Source organism: Oryza brachyantha, chromosome 3, assembly GCF_000231095.2.
Source record: "Oryza brachyantha chromosome 3, ObraRS2, whole genome shotgun sequence".
Classification (NCBI taxonomy): Eukaryota; Viridiplantae; Streptophyta; class Magnoliopsida; order Poales; family Poaceae; genus Oryza; species Oryza brachyantha.
In genome coordinates, this window is record NC_023165.2 from 6,331,603 (window position 1) to 6,341,723 (window position 10,121).

At 47.3% G+C, this 10,121-nt stretch overlaps 2 protein-coding genes across 3 annotated transcripts; one reads left to right on the forward strand and one right to left on the reverse strand.

The window, feature by feature from the left end:
- The first annotated feature begins 987 nt into the window (after positions 1–987).
- LOC102720497 (protein TITANIA) lies at positions 988–4,726 on the forward strand. The gene is made up of 2 exons (XM_006649642.3): positions 988–2,811; positions 3,975–4,726. Exons 1-2 carry the CDS (start codon positions 1,182–1,184, stop codon positions 4,520–4,522), a joined length of 2,178 nt encoding a protein of 725 aa, XP_006649705.2. The 5' UTR covers positions 988–1,181; the 3' UTR covers positions 4,523–4,726.
- A 659-nt stretch (positions 4,727–5,385) lies between these two features.
- LOC121053777 (zinc finger protein 4-like) lies at positions 5,386–8,633 on the reverse strand. 2 transcript variants are annotated; one of them, XM_040521526.1, is made up of 2 exons: positions 8,078–8,633; positions 5,386–6,414 (listed from the first exon to the last, which is right to left on the reverse strand). In XM_040521526.1, the coding sequence occupies exon 2, from the start codon at positions 6,357–6,359 to the stop codon at positions 5,631–5,633; it is 729 nt and encodes a 242-aa protein (XP_040377460.1). In that variant the 5' UTR covers positions 6,360–6,414; positions 8,078–8,633; the 3' UTR covers positions 5,386–5,630. The 2 variants fall into 2 exon arrangements, with proteins under 2 accessions (XP_040377460.1, XP_040377461.1); XM_040521527.1 differs by lacking the exon at positions 8,078–8,633 and adding an exon at positions 7,061–7,558.
- Positions 8,634–10,121: the final 1,488 nt, after the last annotated feature.

A 10,121-nucleotide genomic window follows, 5' to 3' on the forward strand; every position in this document is an offset into this window, starting at 1 on the left:
ACCATGTATGAAACATATACATAGAAGCCCATTAATATGTACCAAGGTCCTTTTTTGGCTTATGTTTATGTTTATAAGTTAAAATTTGAATTTTTATCATTAAATGTGAAGTTGATTTTAAGGTTTTTTTATCAAGTTTATTTTTTAGCATTAACTTTTAGATAACTAAGAATATATATATATAATTATTGTTCATAAATTAAATTTCTTTTACAAATAGTATATGGAATTTTTGTTCAAAAATTATTTTTTTAACAAATATGTCATTTGACTTTTTTTTTTCTAAAAACACCCCACAATCACCCCATTAGAAAGGCAGATCAACAGATGCACGCTGCTGCAGTGCTGCCGCCGCCATGGTATCGAAATGTCCTTTTCTGATCCTAATAACGTATATACGTGTACAAGTAACCAGCCAGGTAGGAGTTTCTCTCGCTGTTCTCACGGATTATACCGCATTTCGTCGATCTACGAGTGGCCTGTACCGGTCGACGCGCCGAGCATTTGTGCTAGTGCCTGTCACTCGCGTCTTTTGCGCGGCATAGCATATCTCGTAGTAGACCTTGCCTCGTCACCGCACTTACGCACATAATATAGCTTATTACTCCGTAATACTAATCCATAGATGACACGACAGCAAATCCCTCGCACGGCCAAAAGAACAGATAATCTAACAACCCCGCAAACTTTCCGTCTTTTCCCCCACCAAAACGCTTATTGCTGCCGCGTCCTCATGCACCCAACGCGAGCAAGCCGCAGCCGCAGCCGCAGCCGCAGCCGAGGTGAGTTGCTGCTCGTTGTCGTTGCACAGATCACATGCGGTTTTCGAGCCATTTTGACCTTTTCACCCGCGTATCCTGTGGGTTACATCGTGCTCACGACTCACGAGTCGCTTGCCAAACCGAAGCGAAACGCGGCATGCCTCCTTCCCCTCGGCTCTGCTCGTCTCGTCGATTCCCCGCAACGAGCCAAAGAACAAATTAATTAAAGGAGTCGAATAAAAATGGCAGCTTCCCAATCGCGGGCCGTTTCCTCTCCACCTCCGCACCCATTTCCGCGTGCCGGGGTGCGTAAGTCAACGAAACCGAGCGCCCTCCCTCCGACCGCTCCCACCCACCTCTGCTGCTGCTCCTCCTACCCCGGCCGGAGAATCCCCTGAATCCGGCGCGGATCCCGCAGCCATGTTCGGCGACTCCGACGGATCCAAGGAGGCCAACCCCGGGGCGCCGGCCTCCGGCGCCGACCCGCCCTTCCCCAACCGCGAGCTCACCCTCAGCAGCTACCTCTGCGAGAAGCCGACGCTCGCCTCCGCCGGCGCAGGTGCCGGTGCGGGCCCATCCTCGCCGCCTAACCCTGCTCCCGCCACCGCCGCCGCCGCCGCCGGCGACGATGCCAAGCACTGCGTCGAGCGCGACTTCCTCCACCTCTCCGCCCCCAAGCGCGGGGATCCACCCGGCGACGACTCCTCCGTCGTCGGTGGTAAGAAGCCTCGCCTCGACTCCCTCCAGCTCTCGCTGTCCCTTAACTCCGACGGCCCCGCTCCGCCGTCGGCGCAGCCGCAGGCGCCGCTCGCCTCGCTCCTCCAGCCCGTCCCTGCGACCGATGGGGATCTACGGGCAGCGGCCGCCGCTGCTCCGGCGGCCCCGAGGAGGACCTACAGCGCGACGACGGCGCGCACCCATAGCATCAACTCGGACGACATGTCGTACTCCTACTCGATCTTCTCGCACAACCCTAGCTGCTCCCTCACGCACAACTCCACCGACATCTACGCCGCGGGTGAAGGCACCAACGGCTCCGTACACAGCCGATTCAATTTTCGCCCCATGGGGGACGGCAGCGTCGCCTTCGCCACGCCGCCGCTGAAGGAAGGCACCTCGTCGTTCTTCCCCACAGAGCTCCCTGCGAGGATGGCAGCCGCCGCGGCGGCGGCCAGCGCAGGTGGCAGCTTCGACGGTGGTCGCGGTGGGCTTCATGCGTCGCGCCCTGACAAGATCCTGCGAGATATTGTGTCGGACTCTGTGGCAGCTATGGCGCATGTGCTTCAGGATTTCCCCAGCGAACGGCTGGAGTTGCTGCGGGAGGCAGTGCGGAGTATGATTGACTCTCCGGAGAAGAGGGACGAGCTAGCAAGCCTTCAGCGGAAGCTAGAGCGCCGGTCAGACCTGACCACTGAGACACTGGGGCGGGCGAACAGGACACAGCTTGAGATCCTGGTGGCCATCAAGACTGGAATCGCCACGTTTGTCACCGGTAAGGGCAGGGTGCCAAGCAGCGAGCTTGTAGAAATGTTCCTCTTGACACGGTGCCGCAACCTGAACTGTAAGAGCATGCTGCCAGTGGATGACTGCGATTGCAAAATTTGCTCTGCCAAGAAAGGGTTCTGCAGCGCATGCACATGTTCAGTATGCTACAAATTTGACTGTGCTGCAAATACCTGCACCTGGGTTGGGTGTGATGTCTGTGGACACTGGTGTCATGTTGCATGTGCGCTGGAGAGGAATTTGATCAGGCCAGGGCCAACACTGAAAGGAACGATTGGGACGACTGAGATGCAGTTCCAATGCCTTGCTTGCAGCCATTCTTCTGAAATGTTTGGATTTGTCAAGGAGGTGTTCAATTGCTGTGCAGAGAACTGGAATGCTGAGACTCTGATGAAAGAACTGGATTTTGTTAGGAAGATCTTTGCTGCTTGTGAGGATTTTGAGGGCAAGGGGCTTCATGCCAAGGCTGAAGAAGTCCTCAGCTTGCTTGCAAAGAAAATTATTTCTCCTTTGGATGCAACAAACAGTATCTTACAATTCTTTAAATGTGAGTTCTTGTCACTCCTTTGCATTATATCATTGTATCATGTCATATTTATCCTATTCTCATATAGGATCTTCATATACATAATTTGCGAGATCTATAATTTTGATAGCTTATATTTAATTGGATGGTGAGAATAAATTTCATGCTAGTCTATTTGATGTTTGGCATTATGAACTGCCTGGGTACTCGGCTAGTTTTCTTTAGTTATTTCCTTCTATGTGCCTGTTCTGCCAGTTATGTTCATTGTTTGATATTCAGCTTTTTTTCTACTTGTCTTGTTATCCACTCCCCTATGCTCAAGACATTTGACTCCACATTTTCTTAAATCTCTCAATTTGCTGACCAAATGGCCTACATTTTTATGCCACCTATACTGACGAGTGAGAAGTTTGATTGTATAGAAAGTTGTTTATCTTATTGCGTACTGAAATTACCTCCATTTATTGTCATACTGTTATGGAATGGGTTGGATATGGTCTTGAGGATCCATGGTAGCACATGTCTGGGAACTCATACCTTAGTGTGTTTTGGCCGCCCTTCCAAAATGAACTGGGCTAACAAGGATTGGGCCAGGGTCCTTACCAAATGTTAGCTCCCAAACAAGGTTTTAGTAAATAAGATAAATTTTGGTGCTGTGAAACAGATTGCTAAAGTAACTTATATCTTAATTAGACCGATCATGATTTGTGCCTTTGGTGCTTGCAGTGCAAGGCCATTTATTTATATAAGCTGCCTTTGTTGCCATATGCATTGTTGCTGCACATCTGCAGCCCACCATATAAAGAGTCTACAACACATATGCAGTTTGTTCATTCAGACTAATTGCATTGCATGTCATCATGCCCGCTAATGTTGTTTAAAAGTATTCCCTAGACACATCAGACACTGAGACACTTCTGTTTGCAGTAGACCTGTATCAGTGGCATACTGGATTGATTGTTATAACAACATTTGACATGATTTAAGAAGCAAACTTCACAATCTGTTGAAAGTAAAGCTGAAATACCCTAGGGTTCATCAAATAAGATGATTCAATTCATCTAATTTCTCCATGCATAAAAATGCTAACATATTTCAATATTTGAAATAGAACTGGTTGAACTGCATTTAGTATAGTGCTATGCGATTTACTTCTAGATCAAGCTAACGTTTTGCTTCCACAGATGGAGTTACAGATTATTCTGTTACGGGTAGCAAGTCCAAAGGTATACTGGCAGCTCAGACAAGTCAATCTACGGATGTGCGGTCTCTTCAAACTCCAACGATCACTCCACCGAAATCCTCATTCAACTTCAAGACCACCACTTCCATTCTTGACAGCGATGCACTTAAGCCCAGCCCAAAGCCACTTTCTATTGAACCCCATTTCAGCACTGCTTCTAAGGAGGATGACTCTAGCCTTGAAACCATCGTGAAGTGCAAGGAAGCTGAAGCAAAACTCTTCCAAAAGCTGGCTGATGAAGCCAGGAAGGAAGTAGACAGCTACCGCCAGATTGTCCGCTCCAGAACTCAGAAGCTGGAGGAGGAGTATGCTGCAAAGCTAGCAAAACTATGTTTTCAAGAGGCAGAGGAGAAGAGGAGGAAGAAGCTCGAGGAGCTCAAGATGTTGGAGAATTCGCACTACGACTACCTCAAGATGAAAATGCGGATGCAGACTGACATCCAGGGCTTGCTCGAGCGGATGGAAGCCACAAAGAAGATGTGGGTATAGGCTTTCCAAAGTCATCTGCCGCTGCTGAATGTCTCTGAAAATCAGTTGTACGCCATTAGGATGTTCTCCGAGGAGTTGTATTCATCCTGTGATTTGTGTTACCAGTTAAAAGCTGTTATAAGCGGAGGCGGCCTAACCTCGTGCTGGCAGATACTGTAACATAACTAGACACCATCTCAGTTAATTGCTTTCAGTTTGCAAACATCTGGTGTGTCACTGCAAGTATATCCCCCTCTCTCTCTAGTATGCGGACTGAAGTTGTTGGGTCATGCCATTTACATTCTGCTGCATGATACCATATACAGATAGCCTAGGTCCCAATGAGACTTTTCAACGTAGTGCAGTTCGTCCTGTCTGGTATGATTTCCTGGGTCCCAATGAGACTTTTCAACGTAGTGCAGTTCGTCCTGTCTGGTATGATTTCCTGGGTCCCAATGAGACTTTTCAACGTAGCTTATGCTTCTAGTGCTTTTAACTCCAGGACAGTGGACATGAGGCAGGCGGGGGGGGGGGGGGGGGGGGGGGGGGGGGGCAAACAAAAAAATCAGACAGGGAACCTTATCAGTTTGCCTCTAGTGGGAATCCCTCGTAGCCTAGATTTGCCTGCTGGGTTGTGTTGCTCTCTCTTCGGTTTGATCGTATCCGCTGTGGGGGGCCACGTTGCCCATGCCTGCAACTTGCACCTCCACTCCTGTTAGGGCATCATTGCCCTCCTGACACCGACGTCCCCGACCTCGACCGGCCGACCTCTCCCCGCTCGCCGGCGCCGGCCGGCGGCGCCACCGACAGGTAGCATCGGCGGCGGAGTCAGTCACCAAAACGAAGTAAGATTTAACAATGGAGAAAAGAATGTAAGATGCATGGGCAGGGTACAAGCACAATTCATATTAGGAGCGTAAGATAGCTCTAGGAGGCTAGCTGTACAAAAAAAACAATACTTTGCACGCATGCATGAAAACAATACGAATCCAGCAGCAGTAGCCGGGTTGATGTCAAGCAGCAGCAGGAGGAGGAGCGAGGGCATAGGCAAGCGATCTAACTCAAACGGAAGAGATGATCAGGGAGCAACCTGAGAGATGTTACACCAGGCTAACTGATGAGACAGCAGCTAGAGTCTAAGTGTGAGGTCGGGCTCGTCGTCGGCGGCCTGCACGACGACGCTGCCGCCGAGGTTGTAGGAGCCGGAGTTGACGGCCGAGCTGGCGGCGGCTGGGGTGGTGGCCGGGATGGTGGCGCTGGTGGGTGGAGGCCTGAAGCTGCCGGGCCACCCGAAGCTGGCCTCCTCGTCGCCTGCATGGACGACGAACGGCATTGGGCCGAGAAGCGCGCGCGCCGACGGCCTCAGCTGGTCGGGGCGCCCCGCCGGCGCCGGCGGCACCGCGACGCCCGGGTGGTGCACCGACGCGTGCGCCTGGATGCCGATGGGGTACAGGCCGGCGCCGTACAGCGGCAGCGAGGCCACGTCGGCGTAGCCGTAGGGGAACGCGTCGAGCCGCACCGCGCGCCGGGCCAGCGTGCGCTCCCGCCGGTGCGCGTTCTGGTGGCCGCCCAGCGCCTGCGAGCTGAAGAACTTCCTCTGGCAGTAGTTGCACGTGAACACCCGGGCAGGCTCGCGCGCCGCTGCCGCCGGCGGCCCCGTCCCGCCGCTGTCCGTGGTGCTCGACTCGGTCGCGGAGGCCGCCCCTGCTGCTGCTGCGGCGGCGACGGTGAGCGACAGGTCGAGGCTGAGCTTGCCGGAGGAGTCGCACGGCTCGTTGTTGGACGCCGCCTGGCTGCTGATCTCGGACACCTCCTCGCCTGCCGGTTCTTGGCACGCCGCTTTGCTGCTGCTCTTCATGCCTGAACGATCGCAAGAACACCAACCACTCTCACCACTCAGGTTTCTGCCTCAGCTGCATCCAGAATCAGACAGAACAACTCAGCTCTCAGCTCAAGCAAACAAACATTATGTAGGAGTATGTGAGATGTGAGTGGCAAGATGCTCTGAAATCAAGATTATTCTCTGAACAAGACAGGGCAATGTCTGTAGTAGTCTCATCTGCACTCATTGACTGTATCACCAATATAGCGGATATATGTCACAGCTGAGTGGAGAAGAATAGAATAACATGCAGTATTCTTCTTGTCAGTGTGGTGGTGATCATGAGTTCATGACAAACTGAATAACTAGAGATGGACAGTGTCTGCAGTTAGACAGTTTGTAGATAAGACCATGGAGCCCTGAACTGAGAGCAAGTTACTAACTCCAATTCATCTGTAGTCAATCTAATAGCTAATTTATATAATAGTTAGCTATAATACATATTATCACATGTTATGCGCTGCAGCTGGCTGCAAATTAGTAGCTCACTTCTCTCTTCTCTCTTATCTCTTTAAAATATGTTTATAGTTGGCTTATAGTTTCCTATTGTACATGCTCTGATACTTCTTGGCTGAAATTAGACGAATGTCTCTTTGTTTATCCAAATTAATATGTAGACTGTCCATTGAGCACGACACATGAATGCTAATTAAAGATAATAGTGTTAAAGAAAACACCTGAAAATATTGAGCTGAAGAGTAGGTATGACAAACGTGCCGGGCAGAATGTGGAGTGCAAAGAAGTGAAAAGTGGCATCTTGGGCCTTTGGTGTGCAGTATGCTAGTTTTGATACCAAACTTAAGGATAAACATATCAAAAGCATGCTCTCTTTTCTGGGTTTGAGAATCTCTAAAACGGAACCTTATCTAATAGAAAAGGCCAAGAATAGCACATTCAGTAGTTGTCAGAAAAGATGGAAGCTCTGGTGTTGCTCATTTACAGGCCCCTTTCAATAGCACATTCAGAAGTATATCATTGTGTTCTCTAGAGATCTAAACCATCGGCTGAGAACAGTAAATGCTGAAAACTAAGCAGAATTCAGGAATAATAAATATTATTGAGAAACCTAATAAAGAGAACTTCCAACATATTTTTCACATAAAACAGGCGTCATCTTGACATAATCATTACACTATTAAATAGGTTAAAACATCGTTAACACTTCAGGATGGAGAAGTGCAGTTATGCCACTCAATAACAACTGATTTTCTTAATTGCTTGAACCAGAGAGCTTGCTAATTGTAAGAAATATACATAATTAAACATAACAAAGATCACCGAACTTATGAGCTACTGCATCTCGTCAGAAACAGGATGTAGCTTAGACTTACTACCAACAGGAAAACATTATTATTAAGCGCAGAAACCAAAGCATCAACAGGTTTCATATGAAACTTCACCACCGCATCGTTTAACATAAAAGAAACAATTCCTGACTTGAATAGATGATCAAAGCTACATATTCAAAAGATCTTAACTGGACTAACAAGACCCCAAAGAATGAAACTAAGGAGACCTCAAACTCTGCTCAAGTTCCATCTAGCCCAACTGAGAATGCATAGAGAACTGCTCTAAAAACCAAGAAAACTGCCATGAAGTAGAAGAAGAACACCATAATTCAAGAACATAAAAAACAAGAGACGAATAACCTAGGAATATGGAAGATATCTAGTTAGCAGGGAAAGCTGAATTACCTCAAGCAAGCACCCAGAGGCAGGTACAGAATTCTGCACCTCAGTTCATCAAGCCTAACACCTGAAGAGAGATCCAAGGAACCAAGCGATTCACACCATGGCTCTCCTCGCAATTTGTCCCGTGTGCTCACCAAAGGGAGATGAGAGAAACAAAGAAACAAAGTGAGAAGGAGAAGGGCAGGGTGTGAGAGATGGTGTGTTCAGTTAAAGTGGCACCCCCACTGTGGTGTTTAATTATGGAAAGCAGAGGTTTGGTAAATTACTGGTAGGGGATGCAGGACAGTGCTCAGAAGTGGTACAAGAAAAGGATGTATCTGCACAAAAGAAACACAAGGGTATGCTGGTATACACTTCAACTTTTCTTCTTTTCTTTTTCTTAGTACCATCACTACCAGCACCATCACCACCATCCAAGAAAAAGGCCATCCCAAGAGCAACAAAAAAGTAACTACAATTCTGTAAACAATTGAGCTGCTCATTCCTGGGTTAGCACTTGTTTATTCCTAGGATTAAGTGTGTTCTATCTACCCATCCAGTACAAAAATTATCTACTACACATGTTAGGGTTGGAAAAGAGAAAGGGAAGGAAGGAAGGAGAGGAAAAGGATGTGTGTGTAAGTTGGAGTTGTAGGGGACCAGTGAAGTGCCATGATATTTTTGTCAGGGGTGAGTCAAAATTTGTACCTTTTTCTCTTTGCGTTGCAGTGCGTTTGCAGCTGCTCTTGCGTAACATGCCTGCAATTTTTACTCATCCTTACGTACTTCTGTGGGCAGGGTTTCAATTAATCTAGTGTGCCAATGGTATGGTCATGAACAGTGCATGATTCAATTTCTTGTCAGAGAGCAGTTTGGAGGTGTAGCTTTTTGCCATTTTTTTTTCCTCTCACTTTCTTCTGCTTCTGCTGCACAACATGCCTGCCTGCAAGTAAACTCCACTGGTTTTGTCCTTGCTGCACCTGCTATTCTCTGGATTCTTTTTTATAGATAATGAAACTGGCGAACTGCTGTTCTATGATGGATCCCATGCAATGGTTGTGTACTCCAACAGTGCCTGCCATTCCCTTTGGATGGTTGGAAGGGGGACAGGGAAGGAAAGGGAAAGTTTACCCTGTGAGAATGTCATGGCATTGAGCAGAAGCTGTAGACTGCAATACTTCCATGCTTGAGATCTGAAATCTGTCTTGTACATACTGTAATGGAGTTGGCGTGTTTAGTGTTCATCTGGCAAGCAATGTTTGCTACTACTGTTCGCAGTAATGTAGTGATAGTATGAGCTCTGGAACTGAAAGAAGTACTTGCCTAGTTTCAAGGGTAGGCACAGGAAAAAGCTCATGATAATATCAATCGAATTCTGGAAACTTAGGTGGATAGAGACAAGCATATGCTCCTGGAAGATAATGAGTTGGATTAACAAGGGCTTGTCATGACTTTTCAGTTTGTCATGATATACAGATGCTTTACCAGCTAAATAGGAAAAACAATTTTTTTTAAAAAAAATAAAAGAGGAAGGAAGCCACCCATGTGCTTGACAAAAAGTACAAGATTGGTGAGGCAAATGAAGAAAAAAAGGGGATCATAAGGCATGTAGAACTTTGAACAGAATCATGGCCTTTTATTCGTAGACTCTAAACGCCTAAACGGGCAAAAAGATAATGGCTGGACTTTGGAGACCACAAAGACTTACAAACAAAAGGCAAAAAGGATCGCGTAAAGTGATTGGATTGGATAGCTCACAAAATGCAAGAAATAAATAGATACAAAAAACACAATGGAAATGAAGACATATTCTATCTACCCTGAACGGTCGATGTTTGAATCAGTACAGCAAAGTAAATCATAACGCCTGACAAGAAGCTAAAGACATGCTTTGGATTGTTGATTTTGTGTGGAGTTTTTTATTTGTCTTGTTTAAAATAACAATGCAACAAAAGTGGCAATTTTTTTTATTAAAATTGATTCTGAAATCAAATCCTAAAGTTCAAATCAGCTCCAGAATACTCACACATCGTTGTATAGTTGAGCTACAGACACGACAAAAAATGTA

Bases quoted from the DNA above. Each gene is read 5' to 3' on its own strand.
- LOC102720497 (XM_006649642.3), top strand. From the start codon at position 1,182: ATGTTCGGCGACTCCGACGGATCCAAGGAGGCCAACCCCGGGGCGCCG. The intron at 2,812-3,974 runs GTGAGTTCTTGT...TTGCTTCCACAG, and splicing joins TATCTTACAATTCTTTAAAT to ATGGAGTTACAGATTATTCT.
- LOC121053777 (XM_040521526.1), bottom strand. From the start codon at position 6,359: ATGAAGAGCAGCAGCAAAGCGGCGTGCCAAGAACCGGCAGGCGAGGAG.